The following is a 25594-nucleotide window of genomic DNA, read 5'->3' on the forward strand; positions in this document are numbered from 1 at the left end:
GTGGTCAGGACGTATGAGTGCACCTTCCGGTGCGGTTCTGTGCGTACCATGGCGAGAGAGCTGCGCGAGTGAGAACTGGCCTTTATTCAATATTTTACAAAGTACCCATTCGATAGTTTAAACAGTACAACATGATGCTAAAGAGGGGTGGGAAGGCGGGTAACTTCCAGCAGTTGAAAGGTCACATTCAACAGTAACGGTTGCAAAAATTATATGCGATCCGATACGCGTGCAAAACCAAATGAAATGACAGCCATCACTTAACGCACAACCAAATTTCACGCAATGCTATCGAGTAACTAGGTTAACTCCCGCTGCCGATGAAAGGGACGGAGTGGCAATAAGAGGAGGGACAGGTAAGCGCGGGAGTAGCTGCGGTGACAAAGGGCAGGCAGGCAATCCGCTAGTAAACAGGACGATTCCGCATTCCACGGAGATAGAGAGGAGGCAGTCATCACGTCCATGCGAAGTCCAGCAATTGTCCATCAATGTCCTGCATTAACGAGAATTCATGCAGGCCGGCGTTTCTCTTACCGCGTTAAACAAAGTTAGCGCACCAGCGCAAACTTCCATTATTTATTTTAAGAATTTTGGAGGTCACATTATTATTCATTTTTTCGGAACTGCACGTTAGAAACTCAAACAGCAATCAAATTTTATAAGGAAACCGGTCCGACTGGGGATCACTGTTCCGTACAATACTGCTTTATTAACCAACACCGCCGCGACGACGAGAGGAAAAAAAAGCGCGGCGATAAACAATAACAATCCGTGCTGAATATTGCTGATTGGCCGGTATTAGCAAGCGTGATCGGTCGCGGTATAGGGAAATGGTTTTAGGACAACAAACGTGGCGATTTATGGTTAGGAAAATACATACTTGACACTGCACAAATTCGGCCTGCGTTCAGCGATTTATTTATTGCACAGTAGAGAAAAATGCCGTTCTCGGAATAGGAAATCATATTAAGTGAGGGCCCGGCTTGTTATGGGACTAAATAAACAAACGTGTTGCATGCAACCGGCAAAATGTCGGCAAGTTGTCGCCTGTAATGTGTCGTGCCTGGTCAGTTCGACACTCGTACGTACGAGTACGAGGCACACGTGCACCGGATGTACCGGCGTATCGGTTACTTGCCGGAACCTAGTTGCAGACAAAAGACTGGAACATATGCCGGAATATAACAAAAGGCCCGCCTTTTTGTCATAAAATCTCGGCAGCTTGTAATAAACGTCGTATGACAAAATATCCAATAGGTTTTATTCGCGAAAAATAATTTTATAAGAATAATCTAAAAATTACTTTAGTAAGTAAATTATTGGTATTTATTGTTTAATAATTATTTAAATAATTCAAAATAATTTAATAATTATTTAATGTTATTTATTGTTTATTAATTACTTAATTATACTATGAACCACAGAAGCAACTACGATTAATTCGGAGAAGCGCAATCAAAAACATTCCTTACAATGATATTAATACAGTAAGACAAGACAAGGTATAAGAAACCTACCAAAAAATTCAAATGCACCCGAAAAATTAGAATTTTTTTCCAGGAAACATTGACCAAAGCTATTTCGGTTATACTAAAAATTTAGAAATCTACGAACCACTGCATGTAAATTTGCGGCAATCTGTGGAAATGAAACGTTAATTTCCGTCGAAACTTAAATTCAGACTGTACCATAACAATTATTACGAATTCCTGACGCATTTTGTACGAGTACATGCAGAACTGCTTGCTTATTTGGCAGATTGTTTAGTCGGAAAAACGTATAAATAAACACGGTAAAACATCAAAGCACAGGAACCTGAAAACGAGGGAGATTAGCATGACAAAGCAAATAAAAAAATCTTGAAGAGTGGTAAAATAATATCCATTATTCTGTCTGGTCAGCAGATGCGCGCTGATTTCCGGTCGGACAGGCACACTACCGGCACAATCGAGTTGCCGCGGCATAAACATCGCTACCGTGGCCGACACACACCGGCATTCTCGATACTTTTATATTACCGACACCTAACCGGCAAAAATGCAAATAATAACACACATTTTCTTGGGCATATTTTCATGCTTCAGCGCATTGAGCATAATTTCTCTTGCGGAGTGAAAGCGCACGAGAAACAATTCTGCGGTGGAATTTTTCTCTTCTCTACAGTGTAACAAAAGTTTCGACGCTTCGATATATTTTCGCAGCTTGCCGAACCGCATCACAGGTACGTTGGCCTCAATTTCGCAATAATTGAGAATTAATAATTTTTATGCATTACGCAAGCATGCGGCACCGGTAGCAGCAGCTGACTGTATACAGCATAATACCGACCCAGAACACATTATGTTCCACGCTCGTCCGATGGGCCTGTAATTATGACGGGGTGTTACGCGGCATATTCGGCCATTCTGATCATACCTTTTATTTTCCAAGGTGATTGAGCAATATTCTTGGCTGGAAAAAGAAAATAAGCAAATTTTTCTCATTCACACTTGCGGACTGCGCTTTTATTGACGACACCCGGTTTTTACTTAACTGATTTTTTACTTCGCTCGCCGCACGCGGTAAGTTCCAGTTGCATGTAAGATTTAGAAATATTTGCTTTCTTCGCTTTTACATGCTGTACTGTGGCGGAAAACAGGTTTAAAAAAATAAAAAATATTATTTTAAAAGAATAATTTTATATTTTGCTATTAAAGTTACTTTCAGTATCATTATTATATCTGTTTACATTATATAAACCGAATTTAGACGATATAGAAGATTAATTTCCTATTTTGTTTTGCTTATTTAAATATTATTTTTATTATTATGTTCTTCAAATAACTTGTTTTTGTAAACCGAAGTTCTTAATTATAAATTCAAATTGTTTTTATAGGTAAGAATAAATAAAAGCAATTGTTTTGCCTAATTTAAAAAATAGCCATATAACTGCCTTAAGATAATATTATCACTCTTTACTTCCTTGGAAATCTTTTTTTACTAATCTCATTAGAGACATTGCCGTAAACGACTGAACGTGAGACAGTGTTTACGTCATAAACATCCGGTAAAATATTAATTAATACCGTATCTGTTGCGTCTTGCCGAACCGCTAATCCCGGCTATCTGATATGACAATATGTTGGGCCCATATAACTGCCTGTTGCCTCGCTCTCCCGGCGCACCTGAGCGGATATTAATTCCACAAAAATCTGTAGTTACCGGCATCCATTTACTTGCGTAATACTTACAGTAGCGGTCCCGCGACAGATGTATGAATATGTATTAATATATGCGGGTCACCGCGTTCCCCCATCCCATCTGCAGGATACAATTATCCGGCTGACGTCAATCAGAGCAACAAGATAACTGTGTTATCCTCTGTTGCGTGCTTAATCTGCTTTTGATCTCTAATCTCGCATCGTGGGCTGGAAATTTCTGTTTGATGGGGTTTTTTATGCGGTGTAACAGATTGTGTAATTGCAGTTGTACGGGTTTCGTCTATATACCAGTGCGAAAATTACGAAAAACTTTTTTGTTAGTTGGAAAAATTATTAGTAATTTACTGAACTTTTTCGCTTTAAGTCTGAAAAAGTATTAATAAATTTTTTATTAACATATTTATTATTGGTTAGAGCTAGAATTACTCTCGAGGAATGAAAATCTGATAATTTTTTGGAATGTATGATTTTTTTTCTGTCTGTCTCTTGAAAACGTGTGCGTCAATTTTTTTAATATTTTCCGCAGCTGTTTGCCTGCACCGTGTATATATACGATTAATTTCGAAAATAAAATACGCTAGAGTAATTAACTTCAATTGCTCGTCTAAACAAGCCGTATATTGATACTGCCCAGAGCAGGGTGTGTTCGTTGGCATTGATTAGAACGGGATGAACGCACCCAAACCCCCGCGTAGTCCCACACGAACCGATGCCGGTAACTGCGCATTATAGCGTGACCGAAATTAATCCAACCTCTAATTTACAATGCGTAAGACGGCTTGTACGTGTTATCGCCAGACGAGGGCTAAAAAATCATTACGACTCATGATTAAATTCGCCGAAAAAGTATATACACAGACAGAAAAATCAACAAAATACCAAAAAAATTTGCCGGACCGTTGAAATGAAATCTGCAATTGTTTGAACGAAAAATAAAAAAAAGTTTACGTTTATATAAATATTATTTGTAGGTGTTCCTTATTCATATTTTTTTAAAAGTGTTAAAAACAAAATTTAACACGTGTCAGCCTATGAGCCTAATAATATCTGTAATTAGTCAGCTGGCAGCCGAACTACAGCAAGAAAAACCACATAATTTTCATCCCGTGATTAGTCGCTCCAACGAACACGGCTGCGTTCCGCTAATGATCGTCGGGTTTACCTAAATTCCCGACAGCATCTACCGTATGCACGTAACACTATGCCGTCACTGATTATCGTACAGTCTGTTATTTTAAACATTTTCTCCCGCCCAGTAACCGACAGCCAATCGGTGCACACGCACTCCGCCCACTTCTTGTTTTCTCCTTTTTCTCAACAGGCAGCTGCACCCAGCTTTCTCTCTCTACCTCTCTTTACTCTCTGTCTGTCTCTCTTTTTCCGTATCTCGCTAGGGAACCATCTGTCTGTTGCACCGCATATTGCCGTTGCAGATCCCGGATCCCATTCCTCATCCATTCCATCGCTGCGACGACGGCAGCTGAATTCCTGTTTTATCCCATCAGCGTCTGTACACTCTTAAGCCCCGTTGTGTGGTTGGGATATACTGTGTTATGTTTGTCATGTAATCTCTGGCTCGGCCTGTTGAGCCTGGGTCTCTCCTGTGAATGATGAACTGAAACCAGAGCCACTGTACTACGCTTTGTGTGTGTGTTGATTGTCCGTGTTCAGTCCAGCACCGCGCCCGACCACCATGGTGCGCCATCAACGTCAGCAGTGGATTACGGCCCTCCTCGGCGTGACGCTACTGGTCAGCCCAAAGGTCACCGCCACACCCGGACGAGTCGGTACGTCGCCACTTTATTTTTTCAAATTTAGAATTTTTCTGAAATTACTATTTCCAGAATTTTGCTAATATTCTCTTTCTGTAGCGATAAAATTTCCGTTTTTAAAAAAAAAATAAGTATTAAAAAAATATCTCTGATATAGGTATTCTTTATATATCTATGTACAACACCTTGTGACTTGTGACGTTAAAAGTTTTGTACATAAAAAAACGGGAAAGGTGAATTTTGCGTAGTTAGTTAGTGCGGTGTAATTGTGTCACCATATGGTGAGCTTGGCATGTCGTGCTGCTATACAAGGACTCTCGCTGACGCGGGCTGATTCCCCTTCGGATTAATTGGCGTGTGGCGGCTTCAGTCGCACTTTTCTCCCGTCAACGACGTCCGTATTTCTTGCTGTTCTTTCGACGTTGTCCTCTAATTACTTGGTGATGAACGCAAAACCAGTGCCGGCTGATTTCCTTCGAATTACAGAGCGTTGTAGTGCAGTGGCTACATCTTCTTCGGATTGTTAGGCTTCCTACATAGCGTCATGTATTCTGCACTCTGCAGTGTACACTGCAAATAATTTGTGGTAAATTTCGAAAATTATTTTTATTATATTATACTGCATATTTTAATGTTTGAACAATTAACATTTGTGGCAGAAATGTAGCGGTTCCATATGGCTGTCCATATGTCGCCGTGTATGTGCGTATTACTCTAAAGTCTAAATGTCAGCGATTGCGTAAAGTGGCCGCCCGCAGGAAGTGGTTGTTGTTGGAGGGGGACGAAAATGAAACGCTACTAACGTATAACTGTCGCGGTGTCATAAGAGACCATTAATCGGCCTACATAACCATACCGAAATGAAAATGATCCGACTGCCCGTTGACCGGTAAAAAATTTCAGCCATCAAACCATGGAAAGCATAACATTCCGCCGCTCTCTGTACGCTATACACACCACATGAGAGCGAACTTCACTTTCATTTCCGGCTGTTTATTAACCTCAACAATCAAACTAGACTAACGTTCTTATCATAATCGATGAGAATGTTTTTCCGCGGCAAAACAAAAACTCATAAACAATAATAACCAGCTGAACGACGTTTACGTAAGTAGCAATAATGTGAATGCACTTCTTTTAATGCTTCAATGAAAACCTGTGTTCTTGTAATCAATTTCTCACATTTCCGGTTAAAAATATGGTGCTTATCTACCGCTTTAAAGAATTTAGATTTTTTTGCTAAAGATATAAATGATTTCTGTAATCATAAAAAATTGTTTTAGCTTATAATTATATGTATTTAAAATATGTTTGCATATGTATATTAGACATAATGTATGTTATGTTTACATAATATATGTTAATTATATGCGCATATATATGTTTATAACTTAATGTCCAGCGAAAATTTAATTATTAAATTTATTTAAAAGCTGTATATATTTTTATGAGCCTCAGTAATTAAGCAGCGTTATATGTACAATCCCATTCTTTATATTTGTTTGTACTAGAAAAGGCGTTCACCAGCATCTTTCCGGTTTCTTGGTTTTTTTCCCGCTCCCTCATTAAACGGGAAAGAAATACGATGCTTAGCGAAGCATGCGCAAGGACAACACCATTATTTGGTGTACGTGTTCGGCGTTAATCTGGGAAATAGGTTGCCTTATGCTGGCAGCTTCCGGCGCAGGGATCGGCTGGTTTGTTTGGGCCACACGGCGTAGTCGGGGGGCGAAGCGTTGCAGTACACAAGACAGATGACGTCCGTTTGGGCGCACAATAAATATTTGATGGATGGGCCCGGAAGTGTACGGCGCTGCGCTTCGCGGGATACTGCGAGAGGGGGCGAACATCCAACAACAACAGTGCCAAATAACCCACGTAGTCACCCGCAGTTTATTATGGACTGAGCTGTGAGCCTGGGTAAATAAACTCCACTGCATACTTGATGGATTGTTGTTGTTTCCCGAGACTAGGAAAAAAAAGTGCCGGTTATCTAACACTTTTAGGCCGTATTCAAATCTTATGGAAGTTTTTTTGGTAAATATTTACTGAATTAATTAGTCTAATATACAAGTTGACAGAATAAACTTTTTACTTTTCATGATCAGTTATTGATAACAAAAAAGGCAAACGCACTGAACATGAAAATTAAAAAATTTAAAATATCTTGGCAGATTGAAAAATATTAATATCTTTTTCACAATTTTTTTTTACTTGTAAAATAATGACCGCCGAGAATTAATAAATGATTACGCCGAAATGGTTAAAGATCTGTTATTACATAATACGGTCAAGCAGCTAAGAGGCTTAAAAAATAAATAACCATACTTTACTTCTCAGTCTTTACAGTTTTCTGTCACGAACTTGAACATTCTTCACTATTATTCCCCCGCATTATTTATTTACGTCAGTTTCGGCGCTTTTATCGTGAGACTTTTATGTGCCACGCCAACGCTGATCGCGTTCGGCGGCGATAGTGGAAAATGACGTAAATGGTCCTGTCTTGGGCGCGATCGGCATGTACATAAAACGGAGAAAATATAAATTCAAATAGCACTGGGTGTCCCTGTGATCTCTGTGTGTTTGCCCGGGACAAATGCCAGTGGGAAAACATCCAGCGTAATAAACATTTGTGGGCTTCCAATGCGGGGTGCGGACCCGGCAACCGGCTGCACCGGTACACAAGCGCGGATCTACTTATATGTTGCGCATATATATAAATGTGCGCACTGGGCGCAACAGCCGAAAAGGAAGAAAATATCGATTAATTGTCCTTGACGTCTTTCAAGTGCATCCAATACGTCAATCCCCGCCATGACTGACAAACAGTAACAATTCCTGCGCGCTGGCACTTTTAACTTTTCCCACTTTATATTTTCCTTCGAAATAAATTTTCCGGATATGGGATATCATATATATACATGCACTGCATACGTATGGAATTATTTTTCCGATTTTCTTTGTGGTTTATCTTATAAATTAATCATTGTGGAAATTGGTTTTGATTATTTGAAATGAGATTATCCGCTAACGTCATCGTTAATTAATATCCCATTTTATCGGTCTCGTGCACGTTATAGCCGTTGAAAATCGTAGAGCAAAGGCGCTTAGCGACAACGGTCCAAAAGGAGCCATTTATAAAATACACAATATGTATGGGGTAATTTTTGCCAGCATTTAAATGGCAGCATTCAAATTTCACGAAATTCTCGATTTGTTATTTATATTTTTCTGTTAAAACCTTCTACGCAGTCAACTAAAATTTCTTTCTTCTTTTTGTTTTCATGAAATATTTCCCGTCATCCATAAAACAGGCATAATATTATTTCAGAAAGAATTTTGAGAGTTGCAGAGTAAACAGCTAATGCTGAAAAAAGCAAAGAAAACATATTTCTGTTTATCAACAGAACTTGGGAATTATAACTAAAACTAATAGTCTAATACCTAGATGGCAATAAAATTGTAAAGCGAGAAGTTTTTGCACATAATCTGTGTTACAGTTAGGCAGATAATCCTGGGTATCGTGTCGAAAAATGGAAAAAAGCCATTTCTGATATAAACACAATAAAAACGCTACCGCTTCGGTATGGTGCGCTCATTTTACGGTCAACCGGAAAGTTCTCGTATTTTTGGACGCAGCAGGGAAGCGGCAAGCGCAAGCGCTCACTCGGGAGTGCCGACAATTTTTTCTCCCGACTCTTCTCATTAACAACAAACGCTTCCCATTCTCCGTATGAGGCCGCGCCACAAAGCAGTTGACCCATTAACTGTCGAGCACATCATGGATAATACGAAGCCGGCGTCCCGGCTCCGGATCGATTGCTCGTCGTTTTTGATTTTCCAGCCGGCACAAACGTACATTATCGTTAGAATACGTAATGATGCATTTGCCCACTGTTAGCACCTATTAGCCAATGTGCATGTTGTCTGTTGTGGATCGAATCTAGTTTTACCCAATTTTGTCAGATTTCTGCAACCAGTGTAATGATGATGGTGTTTTTTTTCTATACAGGCTGCTTCTACGATCTACAGCTGTGCGAATCCAACGAATTATGCTACAACGGTGAGCAAAACACTAAAACGGAGTATTAACCGCTGTAACACATATGAAAATTTTTGAAAAAGTTATGAAAAAAATAAGTTTGTTAATTAAAAGCCCAATGGAAATGTGTTCGATATCATTTATCACTTTACTTACACTTTAACTGAAGCTTTTGTCGTAACCTCTGCTTAACGATATTTGTGAAATTGCCGATGATCGTAGAGCAATGGCTTATTAACTGATAAGTACAGAATATCGAAAAGCACTAAATTTAGGCACTATATATTAACTGTTAACAAATAATTTCCAATTTTTTTCTCAGATTCGTTATTCGGCACCTGTGTGTCGCAGTTAAGCGACGCGGTCAGCTACGCCGATCTGCCACCGGAAGCGCTGCAGGAGGCCGCCCGCATCCTCCAGTACTTAATTGAGACCGGCTACAAATGGCCGGATTCCTATACGCAGTGTGTCGTGGGCAACTACCTGCAGGCGGTGGTTAGTGGCCAGCGCTACGATCCGCAGGTCTGCGAGTATCTCAAGCAGATCCTCAGTGTCATCGATCAGTCCCGCACTAGCCCGGTGCAGGCTGCGCCCATTAATCCACCGGCAGCCGTGCCGCAAATAGCAACTGGTACGTGGAATAAATGCAGCACTTTATCATTTATCCCTTCCGCTAGTGCGTTTCATTGAGGAACGCGGATATATATGTACGCGATGCGATAGAGCCGTCAAGATGCCAGATCGCTATCGATCGGGTTTCTGTGTCGAACGCTACAAGTTGTCGCTGACAAGTTCCTTACAATCAGTCCGTAGACAGCATGAAGAATGATAGAAAATTCCAGCCTTTTCTACTTCTAATTATAAAATCCTTCGAGCGTAAAATAATTCGAAAGGTCACGCAGTAATGCGACATAAGGAAATAGCTCGAATTACTGCACCTAATTTTAAAGGCATTTTATATTTCGTTAAAAATATCAGTCAAATCCATAAAAGCGAATAAAACTGAAAACAATATAAGTACTGAAATATTAAGAAAAATGTGAAAGGTCAGCAATCTGTAACGTCAATGAAAATTAAGAAGTTAAAGAGAATAATTTTACTGATATGAAAAAATGTAAAGGATCTTTTAGCATTAGTAATTATTTATGTTTATGCGATATCTTTGTATAAACTACACCTGCGCAATTGGTACTGATGCATTGCACTACGATATATTCGTAAGAATTAATCCGAACACGCACTGAAGCGTGTCGTGATAAGTTGGTTATTATACTGAACAGTGGTAACACATAATTATATATCCGTGTTTTTTGGTTCACTGCAACACAACCCGCTTATTTATCGGTTAATATTGTGTTTTTCCCCTTTCGACAACGCACTGCGTCAGCAAGACGAATTATATTCCTTGATCTAAAACTGCATTATGCAAACAGGACAATTTGCCGGTTATGCATTCAGTGCCGGTGAAGCGTCAATCTTTTGATGGCTAGTCCGTACCGAAAGAAAGACGTTTTCACGGATCAAGTCGGCAGTTTTTCTCTCTCTGCGCATTGTGTCAATGCTGAGAAATACCCAAGCTGATCCCGTTCATCGGCATTTTGTTTGCTTAGGCCTTTTTTTCTTGGACCTGAAGACTAGGGTAGCAGTTCTAAAGAGGTGTGACGTATGCATTGGCTATATGTCCGTAGATGCGGCTGAGAAACTGTGCCGAATTCATTTTATCCAGCAAAGATCAGTTTCATGAATAGCGAACATCTTTTTAATACATATAAAGTGCCGTACACGCATAAACAGTGACATTAATGAAGAATTACATAATTATATTTTTTCATATTAACGAACAAATGATTATAGAATTACCTATATACAATATACATGAACAATTATGTACATATATATTTCCGTAACAGGAAAGATTTAGAAATATTAATGACATTATTTCAGTTAAGATAATATTAACCTTTACTGAAAAGGTTCAAAAATTTTGATGCTGTTAAATCTGCAATTGGAACACGGATTGAGCGTAGCGCAACGGCAACTAAAACCGTTCGGATATAATATCATTACATTAGTCTGCTATTCGCGAAACAAAATTTGGTATTTTAAAGGCGAAGTGAAGGTAATTTTTTATTGAAATGGAACGTGTATGTAGTATTTTGATTATTATGTTATCAGTGGTTTTTATTATTATTGAACTATTTTTGTTGAGGTCAATTTGTACAACCCAATCTTCAAACGAAACGAGGTATGCTTTCGGAAATCCATTGAGTATTTCTGCGGAGCATGTAATCAGGTTGATTTTAAAAATTAGGTACGTAATTTCCCACATTTATGTTTTGCAGATGTACAAGTACCCGTGGAGCCGTTGACCCACGGCGAATTCATGTCGAAAATGGACGGCAAAGCCGACTTTGACCTACCTTTAATGGAGGCCGCCCCCTCCTCCCTGGTGACGGACAGCCCCCCGGCGGCGGCCGCCTCCGTCAGCGCCGACGACGCCGCTTCGTACGCCGCCCTTGAGCAATACCTCCGCCAGTACCAACAAGCCATGGCCGAACAGCAGGCGGCCGCGCCCTTGACCGTAGAGAAGAAATCCGGATCCGCGGAGGACGTCACCACCCCCGCTCCGGAAGTGACCCCGACCACGCCCGCCACCGCCGACTCGACGCCAACGGTCAACCAGACTGCCATGGATCAGTCTATCCAGACGGACGCCCAGGCATTTGACAACCTCTTCGCTATGTTGACGAGCGCCCAGGCCGCCCCGACCACTTCCGACGCCCAGGTGGCGGTGCCGGCATCCTCAGAGCTCGGGGTGGTTCCCCAGACATCGGAGCTGACCGCTGTGCCCATGAACCCGCCCATGGAGTTCGTCCCGGAGAGCTCACCCTTCGAGATCATCGCCTCCGACCAGCAACAGATGCCGCTGCGCATCCCCTTCGATCTGGGAATGCTCCAGCAGAACGGCTTCGGAGGAATCCCAACCGGATTTGACGGTGTTCCGAACAGTTTCGGCGGTATGCCGAATAACTTCGGAGGTGTGCCGAATAACTTTGGTGGTATGCCCAACCTCCCACCCAACCTCCAATTCGTGCCGGACTTCAACGCACTCCCTCCTCCCGGCATGTTCAACAGCCTGGACGAGATGCTACTAGCCCAGCAGATGGTGGCCGCCCAACAGCAGCAGTCGCAGTTCCCCCCGATGATGCCCATGCAGCAGCCGCAGATGGATCCGCGCATGCTGATGGACATGTCCATGTTCCAACCCCAGATGGACCCGCGTCTCGCCATGCCCCAGATGTTACCCAACCAGTTCCCGTTCGCGCCGGTGCCCACCAAACGCGGCGACTACATGTCCATGCCCCCGATGGAGCTCCTGTACCAACGGGCCCCGCCCATGTTCGGGCCGCCGATGATGGACCAGCGGTTCGGTCCGCCGATGATGGACCAGCGCATGTTCGACCCCATGATGATGCCACCGCAGCTGCCGCAGATGCCCCCCATGGACATGTTCGGCGGCTTCCCGGCCCCGCCTCCCAACATGGGTGGCTTCCCTCCCAACATGGCCGGCGCCGGCTTCCCGCCAATGGCGTTCGACCAGCAGCAACAGCTGCAGATGGCGCTGCCGGCCGGGTTCGCCGTGATCGAGCCGGTGATGGTCGATAGCAATAGCAGTGAGGAAGCCATTAAGCAGTTGTTTGCCGAGAGTGTCGGCGATGTCGGTAGTGGCGCGGAGGGACCAGCGGCGCAGAGTAAGAAAGATCAGGAGTATAAGACCCTCCTCCCCAGCAACGAGAACCAGCAGAGTGAAGTGGTGGAGGATGTCACCGTAAAGGTCGTCAAAGGGTCACTGCCCGATGATGCCGTCACCGCGTCGACGGATACGCAGGTCAAGCCGGAGGCGGATGATGAAGAGGAATACGTCTTCTTGACCACCGAACCTCAGTATGTCATTGGGTTAAACGAAAAATCACGTGATAACTGTGTGTTAGCAATATATAAATAAAATTTTGCATTACAGACATTTACGGTAGTCTCGTGTTGTAGCTGAATTACCTAAATGCATTTTTAGTAGAAACATGTATCGAATTCCGCGTCATCTTTTAATGGTGAGTCGGTGACATTTGCATGGTTTATCGAACTTGAATTATTACAGACTGAGCTACGATGAGGCCCGGTATCTTCTCAACTGGTTACGCGCCGTTATGAGTCTTCCAGTCCAGACATTCTACGACCTCAGGTAAATCTACCACACCATTTTAATTTATCCTGACCTTAGGCACAGAGACTACGAACACTGTAGTGTAGGCCTTGCAGATCACCATATTACAGCGTTAAATTGTAGGTATTTAATACATTGCCTCCTTACTACTGAATTAATATTGGCCCTAAAAGAGTATGAGACATCGATACCGTTAGGATTTCACTAACCGTGAGACGTACAAAAATCATAAAAATTGGAAAAATTTAGATTTTCCTGACTCTTTTTCTCCATTTTACTTTTCCGATTTTAATGCGCTCGTACTATACAGCGCTACAAATGGCATGATGCCGATTAAGGTCATCGAGTACCATAAAAACCCGTAGGCGCCTACAAGAGCACGGCACATCACGATTACCCGGTGAATACGCAATTAGATAGTGCACACCATCTCATAGCAATCACTCCCGTGATCCCGCCACTTAACACTGATTAACCCGTTCTCTCCGCGTGTGGGCGCCAACACACGCTCAGTGATTGATTGTCTGTTGTTCCAGTGTGAACGATGACCTAGTGACCTTCCGTATTAATCCCGCCCTGAAGAACCTCAACGCTACCTACATTGCGCAGACGTTCGGGGATGATGAGCTGCGCAGTGCCATCCGCGGCGCTAATGGGCTGCAGATTAAACGGGCCGGTGTGGGACACTATTCCCTAATCCAGGCGCCCGGTGAGGATGTGCCCGAACTGCGCTTCGAGCCGACCGCCATCGTGGAGACTCACGAGGTGCCGGCCGCCGAGTCGACCGCCCAACCGACGGCGGATACCATTAAGAAATACGATGTCCTGGATCCGACGTTCGCTTTCATCGTCACCGATCCACCGTACGTAGTCGTATTAACTGCACAACAACACGATTTCAAAATAAACAACTTATTTGATCAATAACTGCGGAGATAAAAATTTTTCGCACATTAAAGTTGAAATTATAATTACTACTTATTTTATTTTTATTCGACATTTTGCTTTTAAAAAAAGCAAAATGTTGAATAAAAGTAGAATAGATTTCTTGACCTTTACAAAATAAAATAGATTGAAATATATTTAAAATCAAAATAATTTTTTGATCTTTCATAATCGATTGAGACTGAAACAACAAATTTGGTAGTTTTCTGTACTCGTGCGGAGTGAAAATTATTTTGGCAAGTCGCTTAAAAATTTACCTTTAACACAATACAAAATTTACTAGTGTCACATATAATTTTGCAATGTATTTTGGCGTGGATACGAAAGATTTTGTGTCGAATTAAAGCACAAGATTTTAGTCCCACTTTGAAACTTCTACGAAACGTTCTCTGTCAAAATTAACTAAATAAGCCGCTGACATACAATTGCCTTAAAAGTCTTTATAGTCTCTAAACCTAATTATAACGTCATCCCGCGTTTTCACCGAACCCATTTCCCCGTGTGTCAGCAGTGCGGCTTCGCGGGACGACTTGTCTCTATAAGTTTGACGCACATAGTGCAATTCAATTTGCCGGCCCGGCCCGCGCTTACCCGGTAGTAATCCAGTAGCCGCGAGAGTGACCTTTCAGCGTAATTAATCCGCAGAACGCTGCACTGGCCTTCTTATATGACACTCTGTGCCTCTCTTCCCCTGTAGGCTGACATACGACTTAGCCCGGCGTCTTCTCAATTGGTTGGCCGTGCAACTGCAAGTGCCGCAGACTGTCTTCTCCTATCTGCAGTACGTGCTCTCAGTTTGTAACATTTTTTCATCAGCGCAATTTCCATTAATCTGTTATTGTATAATATTATACAGCATTGAAGGCAATCAGCTGGTGTTCCGCGTCAGTCCCTACTTCAGCCGGATTAATGCCAGCTCCGTGGTGGAGCACTTATCCGATGCCAGCATCCAGTCGGCGCTGCGTCAGCAGTTTGCCGTGGAAATCATCCGCGCCGGTATCGGCGACAAGGTAAGGATTTAGCGGTGACCTTTGAGTTATAATTATGTACTGTGGAAAGGGGAATTAGCGAGTCGGATATAACTGGTCGAAAACGTGACCTTTAAATATACCGGGCATGACGGGAAGTCGTTAATGAGTTGGATAATTGCGGAAACGTGACGGTGTGTAGAAGGGTGCTGCAGTGCGGGAAGATTGATTTTGCAATGGTTGAAGGGTTCGTGTAATTGTGCGGTCACGTCAGGTGGTAGCAGTCAGAATTACTTAGAATAATTTTGCATTTCCGATCGATAAAGCATTTGCTCGCCAGCATTTGAACGTAACTCCTAGATGAAACATATGCTTTACTTCCTTAATATTAATTTTAAGCAAAACTCTGAGGTTTCTTAATATCATTTCGCCATATACAGTATACGTGCTTACAATTGCGACAGTGGAATATTATTTTTTGCAAGTGTCTTCGATCACATGTACGTATAAAAACTGGAAGCGATTACTGCTGTTTCCAGTAATCGCTTCCAATTTCCTTGATCCGAATTTCCTTGCAGTATTGTTTGAAATTTGAAACCAACGCGCTATGTTGCTTAAGATATTTTCTATTGTTTACGATGTTGTTCCAAACTGGGAGGGGAGGTACACAGTGCTGGCTATACTGTACGTACGTGTAGGAAAAATAATTAATATGAAGGAGAAAAATAATAGGGAAGAAAAAAATAGTTCTTAACAGTCTGCAGTTTTAAATTGACGCTAGTCACATCATTTCTGGTACGTATGAATTGCACATGAGCCCTTCTGCTACGTTCGACCACAACACTTTAATGCACAGCGCCAAAATCGATGTACAGAGGTAGTTAGCCATAAAATCTGCAGACGCGTTTTAGCCGTAAATAATCTCACAGTATTACCACGGTAAAAACGATCTCTTTTATACCGTGGTATCACAGTCAAAATGAGTGCAGGAAAAAAGTTAATTTGTTTCCCATGCCGTACTGTTATGCGAAATATCTTTTGCTGTGACACCAGCTAGTAACGTAATCTGGTAATTACAGATGCTGTATTATGCTGTCCAAGTATTTGTTTCACGATTCTCAAAGATTACAACCAGACTCCACTGCTTAAAAATTTGCCTTCATTCTTATTTTTAATTATTAATTATATGAATGATCACATAATATTTTTATTATTATGTGTTCATCTATAGGTTCAGGTTATTAAAGCCGACAACAAACAGCGCCAGAATCTCCTCATCGGCCTGATCGCCGTGGCCTGTGTGGCCGCCCTATTGATCACGTTGGGCATAATTTACTTTGTCCGCCGCAATCTCCTCCTCAAGAAGAAACTGCAGAGTGTGGAGGGCGACGTGGAGTCCAGTAAAGAGTACGAGGTAAGGATGAACAAGGAGAAGGAAGCCGAAGCCGCCGCGGTGGCCGCCGCCATTGCCATCTCCCAGGCGGAAGCCAATACGGCACCGGTTATTAAGACCATTGCCTGATTACTTAATGTTGCGCGTTTTTGGTTGCGACTATTTTTTTCTAGATTCTGACACACAAATACTCAGTTTTATTTTTCTTTTGACAGACGAGATATGTGTGCTTTTATTTTTTGGGTGTGGCTTGGTCTTTCAGTTGAAGTTTATGTTGTGCATGCTGCAGCAGAAAAAATGCAATAAAAATTATATTGTCCACTGGCGACGCTTTGATTTATTTGCCTTCTGTTATGCCTAGATTTTCAGTTTATTCTGCTTTTCCTTTATTCATTTTTATAAGGGTTATTCAACTCTAATTTTAAAATCAGCATATTTTCGGGCGTCTTCCTGTAGTGATCAGAATGCAGGCAGCTTCGGAGAAATTCGTGACAGCGCATATAAGGGATAATGTTGTTGATGTCAGATTGCATAAAAGCCATTTTCCCTGAAAATCAGAGGGACAATCAACTGTGGCGAGAAAACTGATATATGCAGCAGCAGCTTTTGACATGACACGGGAAGCTCAAGCTGGATCGATAATAATCCGGCAGCCGGCTCTTCAAAAACATCATGCTGCAACAGCAGCAAACCGTATTAAGCCGTTATATCCGTTTCATATCGTGGTGGATTTACTGCTTCGATCACAGTTAATCGCATATGACTGCATGTTTGGAAGAAACAACAAATATCTGTAATTTCCGATCTGCGCAGTTGACTTGCTATTACAAAATAGCAAAACCCAAAATTATTACGCTCGATTAATGGAATGCAGCGCAAGCTCAGGTACCAAAGGTCAGCTGCTTTTATTATGAGTTTGTACGCTGTACGCCTAGTTATTATACGTTTTCATAGCATGTCTGTTTTTGCCATGTGGAAGCTTATTTTTCCGTTATGATAATCGTTGCTTTTGCAAGCATCCACGTTTTAAGCTATCCATCAGCCTTTCTCCCATTTTAAGCAGCCCACATTTCCTGTGCATCAAGCAATAATAACCCACTTCCCGTGGGCTCATTTACATAGGAAGCAGTCACGGGAAATGAGTGGCAATGATGGATGTAGGGCATTTCGCTTCTTTCAAGACTCGCTCACTCTCGCTCTGACAATATTAGTCGAAAAACGCCTGTGGTGTCAATTGACAGGAATTATGTCGCCAGCGAATGGCCAGCAAGAACCTGGAAGCCGGCACCGTCAAATCGACACCCGAACGCGACCGTACCGCCCACAGCAGCACATCGTCCTGGTACGTGTACTCACTGTACGGTACATATTAACTATGCTGTCGCCTTAATCAACCGTCTGCAACGCTGCAATATCGGCCCATCGGGCATCATTAGCCGGCTTTCCGGTTGGTTGACGAGATGTCGACATGCCATTTACTGTTCAGATCGGATAACCAATGTTGAACGCGTCAATCCCGGGTGTGCTGCCAGTATTCTGACTGCTCTCTTGTTTTCTAGGAGCGAGGAACCGGCGCCCAACAATATGGACTTAACCACCGGCCATATGGTGCTCGTAAGTACTTAATTATCGTTGTGTAAACGGTAGTTATGTCCCACGCTGACCTTTATCGTCGTTTTCCTGCTAAATGAAAAATCTTTGAATTCTATAATCATAACGGTATAAATAAATATTAACCATAAAGGTCACTAGAGCTATTTTTATAATTTCTCAAGTTAATAGGGTAAAATTTCTGGTAAAAATCTCCTATTAAAGGTTACGAAAAGCGTCATGCCTGGCATGTTCCCTGATTAACAAGCTTACAACGCCTACTTTAAAAATTCACCAGACTTTCCAAATTATGTTTTTAACTTTGATAGTTTTTGCGAAAATATTTTTAAAAAGTTTTCGGTTGATTAGATGCACGTTTTTCGAAACCGTTACACCAACACTGCAGCCAGCTTAGCATCACTAATCCATCATTAATCTTTCTGTTTAATGCATGTTACCGGCATTGTGTTCCTGTTTTTCAATACGGATTGCGTGCAGCGCAGCGCGCATCACATGAAATTTAATACCGCTCTTTCTTTAATTAGTCGTACATGGAAGACCACCTGAAGCACAAGGAGCGCCTGAATGAAGAGTGGGCCTCACTTTGCACGTACGAAGCCGATCCGCGCCAAACGGATGCGGCCAGTCGCAAGGAGAACCTGATAAAAAATCGATATCCGGATGTACTGCCCTGTAGGTGCTCTCTCCCCCTCGCTTAATTAGCCCCGCCGTACGCCGGAATAACCCGGTTGTTTGTCATAATGCACCGGTGCGGGTTGTTGCATCTGGATCAACAAGGTGATTAGACGTTGTTGTTCGTTTGCAGATGATCATACCCGGGTGAAGCTGAATCCGGAGGGCAATGTAACCAAATCCGACTATATCAATGCCAGTCTCATTGTAAGTCGTCACGGCTGCCGGTGGTGATAATGATAGACCGGATGTGCGTCGGCGTTTAGTAGCGTCAGTGGGTTGTTTGTTTTATAGACCGATGCTGATCCCAAGAACCCAGCGTATATCGCCACACAGGGACCCTTGCCCGATACGGTCGCTGATTTTTGGCAGGTCAGAAAAAACTAATATTTGCTTTTGCCGGCATTCAATCAAATTTTCATATGTACAATGATGTTTTTAAGTAATAATCAGTTTTCTTGATCACATACAGAGAAAACGTCCTCAAGATTTCAAGATTTTACGTTTTCTTCTCACGTTAAATGAGAAAAAGATTTTACTAGAAATCTGGAGCGTCCAGCGATGCTTACCTGCAAAAATGCTGGTTTGCTAAAACAGTGAATGTTTTTAGATGGTTTGGGAGCAGAACTGTACCGTCATCGTCATGCTGACCCGACTGCGGGAGAACGATCAGGATCTGTGTCATGTCTACTGGCCCAAAGAGGGCAGTGAAGTGTATCACAATTACGAAGTCCATCTGGTCAGCGAGCATATCTGGTGCGACGACTATCTGGTGCGCAGTTTCTACCTGAAACATCTGCGCACCCACGAGACCCGCACCGTCACCCAGTTCCACTATCTAAACTGGCCCAACCTGGCCGTGCCCACATCGCAAAAGTCCTTCCTGGAATTCCGACGGTACGTAGACGGCAGCTTACTTTAAGCGTATCCGAGCCATGTAAAAATGGCGTTGTGACCTTTCATATGGTGACACTTTGGCAGTTCTTCTGTGTAGAGCACTGACCCTTCGATGGTGTACATTTCACACTGTGTGAGTGGTGCAACATCCGAAGGGCCAGCGCACACAGATGTACGAGTGACACAAAATAAATACGCTACGCTCCAATTTGATTGCATGCGCTACCTTTTATCCCACGCCAGGATAGAGATTCTGGTTGTTTTTCAATGTTTTTTTTTAATTTAGTGAGTGAAGGTTTTATAGCTTAACCTACTCGTAGTGCCGAAAATTGCGCGATCACCTTTGACACTTATTCCAATATGTACGAGTAGCACATACTAATATTACACGTTGACCGAACGTGTCAGTAGGATATCGGCCAGTTGTACAAGTACAGTCGCTCGTGCTGGATGACGTTACTGTCGGAGGGTCGAATTTAATTCAATACTCCGGCAGTACTGTCAACTGGCACCCAAGCCGGGTAGTACCTGTTTCCAGCAATTGGGCAATAATGTCTCCTCTTTGTGCACAACTTCAGTGTTATACAATCCAAATATATCCAGACGTTACAACTTGCGTAACTTCTAGCTGTCCAGTTCATTTATCTTGTTACTAGATTTAATTTGGATGTTGTTATTTGCAGAAAAGTTAACAAATGCTACAAAGGCGGGCCTTCGCCGATCGTTGTTGGTACGTCTCATGTGCAGTTATTTGCATAATCATGTATTTATTTACGTACATATTTAAATATTTTAGCGTAATTATTACATACTTATTTTACATATCTACTCTTGAATACTTAGCGATTGTTAACTATTAAAGTTGCAAAATCTTCAGGGGATGTAAATTAAGTGCTGTGTTTTTTGCAGTTTGCAGCGACGGAGTGGACCGTACCGGCGCCTACTGCTTAATCGATCTGGTCCTCAACCGTATGGCCAAGGGCGTCAAAGAGATGGACATTGCGGCCACCCTGGAACATCTGCGCGATCAGCGCATGGATATGGTCCGCACCAAAGAGCAATTTGAGTTCGTCCTGACGGCCGTGGCCCAGGAGATCCAGGCCATCCTCAAATCCATGCCGCAGAAATAAATCCACCAGCGGCTAGTCAAGTCAAATTTCCAACGCACGTTTCCGAAATCAATCAACACAAAAGAAAGCTCCAGCAGCAGTCTTATCAAGAGTCAGATTTGTTTTTCTAAGAGAAAGTTGCTATTTTTGTCAAGAGAAAAAAAGTTCTACAAAACGGATCCTTTATATCCTGGTGTCAACGCGACGGGGGTGTCATTATTTCCGGGTGCACACAGAAAATGCAATGATGTTGTTAGTTAGTGCGGCGCGGGTAGATGTGTTAGGCGAATATAATATATTTCTTTTTGGTTATTGCTTCGTTTATGTTAAAAATGGACAGGCTGACGTGTACCGCTTTTTTAGGTTTTAAGTTTGACCTTGGTTTTTAATAAACAATAAAGAAAAACCCAAAACATGCGATCGTCGCTCGTAATCTGAAAAACATAACTACATACTTTATACTTCATGGTACTGTATTTATGAAAAACGACATCCACATGATGGTCATTATTGCACGGGTAATTCTGGAACATAGATTTGAGGACGAGTGCGTCTCGCAGTCTGATCGAAGATTTGGTTGTCCGACAGGAAAAAGAAATGTGTGACATTATAGCCACCCCTTTTCCGCACCCCGATGATTATAGGCACCCTTGTTAATAATTAATTTACTTTTTAGACACCCTGTTTTTTACAGGCACCCCATAAGTAAGTGAGTTTTCGATACAAAGCTTGTACGAATGCTTTACACGTTAAGTACGGTTTATTATCATGATCGCTCGATCATAGAAATTAAGCACCTTGATACGTTTACTGTATCGCTCGAAGATGGTGAGGTTGAAAACGGCGAAGCAGCGGACAAGTTAAGCCTGACAATTTAGATGGGCACCCGGCTGCCAGTGGCGTTCCCTTCATTTTACCAGGTTCATAATTAACACAAAAAGCGCCCACAAAAGGCCGACCGCGATTAAGATCTGGAATGCGCGGAAAAACCTTTAATAACACAAAACCAGCTATAAATAATCAGGGAAAGAGGGTACCATGTACCGGCTCACTTCCCTTAAGAGTGCTCTCACTTCTCTGCAGAGTTTGGCCACGCACGGACACCGCGAACATTTGAATTGGTGTAGAACAAAATTCTGTAAAATATTACAAAAATCACGCGTTGTTTTAAATAAATTAAACAGCTTAAAAATTAAATGGGTGTCTATGAAAAACCAATATAGGGTCTCCTTATTTAATTAATAGCGGAAAAGGGTGGCCATAAAAAAACAGTTTGCGAAAAGGGGTGGCTGTAGAAAACGGGGGTGAAAAGGGGTGGCTATAGTGATTTCCAAAAGAAATTCGTCATTTTCAGTTTATGTTTATGAAAATTCGATAGGCTTTGCATGGCAGTTCTGCAGTCCGATTCGCCCGTGCAACACGATATCCCAGTGTGCTAAGTGTAGTCACTGTAGTGCACACTTTGAAGAGCAGGTGCTGGGTGGGTCGCGTTCGTCCAACATCCACTTACAAAGCCAGCCTAGCCAGGTGATTGTTTTTATGTGCCGACTGGTTTCGGCCGCGTTAGTTGGGATCGGCGCCAAGATCTCAGCCTGCGGTTCGGTTAAGGGAAGTGGCCCGGTACATGGTACATACCAAATTCGTGCACATGCACGAAGTCTTTCCCTTTCGCGTACATACTCCGAAACCCTTTTTTCTCTTGTTTTCATGACATTTTGTAGCCAAATGATTTGTATACACGGGCGTGAAAACTGTTTGTGCGCGCAACATCCGGTTCGGGAGTTATGGCTGTTAGAAAATTCCAAAAAGTTTGAATGCATTCAGGTGTACCAAAAGTCTCATTATGGACTGATCTCTTTCAGATTTTGCATGTAAATGCACATAATGTAAATAATGAAGAACGTTTTTACACCGATCCACCTAGCATGTTTTTCAAATTTTAAAATGAATTTATAAAATTTTAAAATTCATTTTAAAACTGGAAAAAAGCAGGGAAGTCTGGGTCGGTGTAAAAACAATCTTCATGGCCAAGTACATTTACGTGAAAAATTTGAAGGAGATCGGTTCATAATGAAACCTTTTTTGGTACATCCAAATGCATTTAAATTTTTTGGAATTTTCTAACAGCCATAACTCCGGAACCGAATGTTGCGCGCACAAACGGTTTTCCGCCAGTGTACAAATCGTCTGGCTACAGAATATCATAAACCGAAACAAAAATTTGTTTGGGAGTGCGCGAAAGTGAAAGTCTTCGTGCATGTATCTGTACACGAATTTGGTATCATGTACCGGGCCACTTCCCTTCGTCGCTAATTCAAAATCCAGTGGCTTTTTATGCAAACGTACTCTGTAAGTAGTAGGTTTTCTCTCATAACTACGGTAAGAAAACTGCATGTCTTTAGGCAATTGTACCCGTTTGTCGTAGTCAAATTCGAAGTACTGCAGATCGCGCAGGGGAATTCCTTTGCACAATGCCGACGGCGGTCCGCCGGGTACATCCGCTCCACGCTGGGAACAACCGCCGGATGCGGCTTTATGGGTGCTCCTTCCCAAGTTGAACCTTAACTTGCAGAAAGATAGTTAAACTAAAAATACTTGTAAACGTATCAATTACTGACAATTACTGACATCAATTAACATCAGTTAACACCAATTACTGACGAGGTGAAATTCAGATGTTGTGACAACATTAGTTTCGTGTGCTGCGGGGCAGAAGTACAATATTAGTTAGCCACTTCGCTACGCTTCGTAATAACAGAAGTCTGAAAAAACGTCAAATTCTTTATTACTGTACATTAAATATTTTGTAAATTTAATTTTACGCTTCAAGTGTTACAATCGTACAATTACTTTGGTAAGTGCGAGCTGATTGTGTGTGCACGTAATCTCTGCATACAAACATTTCTGAAGATCAGATGGGGGATTCGGCAGATGCTATATTATTTGCAATAAAGTATACATACGTGTTTAATTGTACAGCATCATGCAGTAATAAATTTGAAAAAGCCGACTCGAATGTTGTGGATAGAGAATTTTTCACACTTCTAGTTATCAAAACAAGTTACGTGCATGTGAATTTTCGCATTTTAAACCGCATTTGCGTTGTAGCAAAGCTTGCATTGTCCCCCGATTATTACTAGAGTCGCCACCGATCCCAGCTTCGTCCCGGTCAACTAGCTCCACTTTGTTTCGAACATGTGCATTTTTCTCTCACTGCCTGCGTGCGTCTGCGTCCTCTCGGGAATGTAAATTTTCGGAGGCATCCGCCGGAGGTTTGGACCAGCCTCCCTGAAGACTGGAGGGAGGGGACGGGGGCAGTTATCCGTTCCCTTTCCTCGTCTCTATGACCACCGCCATACAGACGGCGACAAGGTGTAATTTCCCCGAAAGGCTTCTTTCGACCCTTTCTGTTGTTCTGAACTTTCGATCACTGCGCCGAAGCACGCTCCGCCACCTCTTTCAGTAATCGTGCTGATGACCTTACGCGTGCTGCCGGCTCGGCCGTGACCGTATGATTGCCAGGAAATTAAAAAGATATTTCTTCACTCTAGAAATACTGCACAATTATCTTAAATGCCCCGAAAGAATTTAATATGCCGGCATTAAAATCACTTTTATGATTGTCCCGTCCGCCCAAGCACTACCATATCATATGCCCTGCCAAGGTCTACGTACACTGACAGTGGTATGCAGGTGCGATATTTGTCACTGATTACACTGAATTCAATTTAAACACAAGCACAGGGCGACGAAACGCTGCCGAAACCGACCAGCACTCACAGCAGCATTAGCTTAAATTTTGTATTATTTGTAGGACGAGAGATGACAACAATCGCAGTACGAGAGTTGCCTTCTTCTCTTCCGTCCTGGTCAGAAGTTTTGTGGTAATCTAACAATCTGTGGAGAGCGATTTTTAACAATCTTGCGGGTTCTAACGCTTCCACTCCGACTCATATCACTTCCGGTGTCACAGACTTTGGCTTTCTAGTGTGGTCCCAGATCCACGCCGAAATAATAATTACTCCAGTCTGCGGTGCCTCTACCATGTTCTGGGTCTCGGTTCGACTGTTGGAAAACGAATATTTGATGACAGAGAAATTGTTCCGGGTTCCTACCTGCGGCAGACTTTAATAATTTTAAACATCATTACACTTACACATTACAAGCGCATCACACATTACACACACATTACATTACACATTACATTACACATTACATCACACTATAATAGCAGACTTTAATAATTTTAAATTACATTCTCGTTTATCACCAACGGTTACAAGATGTTTTGTTGCTCCAGTCGGTTTCCGGCGGCGTAGCAGTGCGTAACAATTTTAGTGGTATTAATACGAGTATCATACGTGCACAATGCTTAGCCTATGAATGCACCCAACGTGCACGGCAGTAACGTAGTGTATGGGCGTAATGCGCGCACATCCTTATTCACTCCTATAATATTATAACACGGCACTACAACTGTATGTGTGGCAGAATTTTTCGGGGAATTTATTTTTTTCCTGTTTTTAGATTTTGTCCACTTCAGTAGAGGGGGAAACCTTACTTCAAAGCAGACGTACGAGCCTGTCGGGGTACCCACCCGAACGAAGGACGCCGCCGGGCAGGAAACATCCGAAAGGTCATCAGCACGGTTACCGAGGAAGAGGAAGAAGGGAGTGATGCGGCACAACGGCATCCCAAGCCACAAAAGTGGTCGAAAGAAGCCTACGGGGAAATGGCACCGCGTCGCCATCTCTACGGCGGTG

General features: G+C 42.4%; 1 protein-coding gene across 2 annotated transcripts; it reads left to right on the forward strand.

The window, feature by feature from the left end:
• Positions 1-1959: 1959 nt before the first annotated feature.
• On the forward strand, positions 1960-21235 carry LOC129596351 (uncharacterized). 2 transcript variants are annotated; one of them, XM_055493591.1, is made up of 19 exons: positions 1960-2221; positions 2431-2561; positions 4634-4987; positions 8985-9035; positions 9337-9645; positions 11357-12959; positions 13171-13254; positions 13773-14099; positions 14879-14962; positions 15038-15191; positions 16381-16563; positions 17784-17884; positions 18102-18156; positions 18678-18825; positions 18959-19032; positions 19120-19197; positions 19436-19722; positions 20406-20452; positions 20632-21235. In XM_055493591.1, exons 3-19 carry the CDS (start codon positions 4894-4896, stop codon positions 20850-20852), a joined length of 3900 nt encoding a protein of 1299 aa, XP_055349566.1. In that variant the 5' UTR covers positions 1960-2221; positions 2431-2561; positions 4634-4893; the 3' UTR covers positions 20853-21235. The 2 variants fall into 2 exon arrangements, with proteins under 2 accessions (XP_055349566.1, XP_055349567.1); XM_055493592.1 differs by lacking the exon at positions 2431-2561.
• Positions 21236-25594: the final 4359 nt, after the last annotated feature.

The sequence above is a fragment of the Paramacrobiotus metropolitanus genome, unplaced genomic scaffold, assembly GCF_019649055.1.
Source record: "Paramacrobiotus metropolitanus isolate TYO unplaced genomic scaffold, Prichtersi_v1.0 Parri_scaffold0000089, whole genome shotgun sequence".
Taxonomy (NCBI): Eukaryota; Metazoa; Tardigrada; class Eutardigrada; order Parachela; family Macrobiotidae; genus Paramacrobiotus; species Paramacrobiotus metropolitanus.

Coding starts and splice junctions, on each gene's coding strand:
- LOC129596351 (XM_055493591.1), top strand. CDS start 4,894: ATGGTGCGCCATCAACGTCAGCAGTGGATTACGGCCCTCCTCGGCGTG. Junction 12,960..13,170: donor TTCTTGACCACCGAACCTCA/GTATGTCATTGG, acceptor GAATTATTACAG/ACTGAGCTACGATGAGGCCC. Junction 17,885..18,101: donor CACAGCAGCACATCGTCCTG/GTACGTGTACTC, acceptor CTTGTTTTCTAG/GAGCGAGGAACCGGCGCCCA.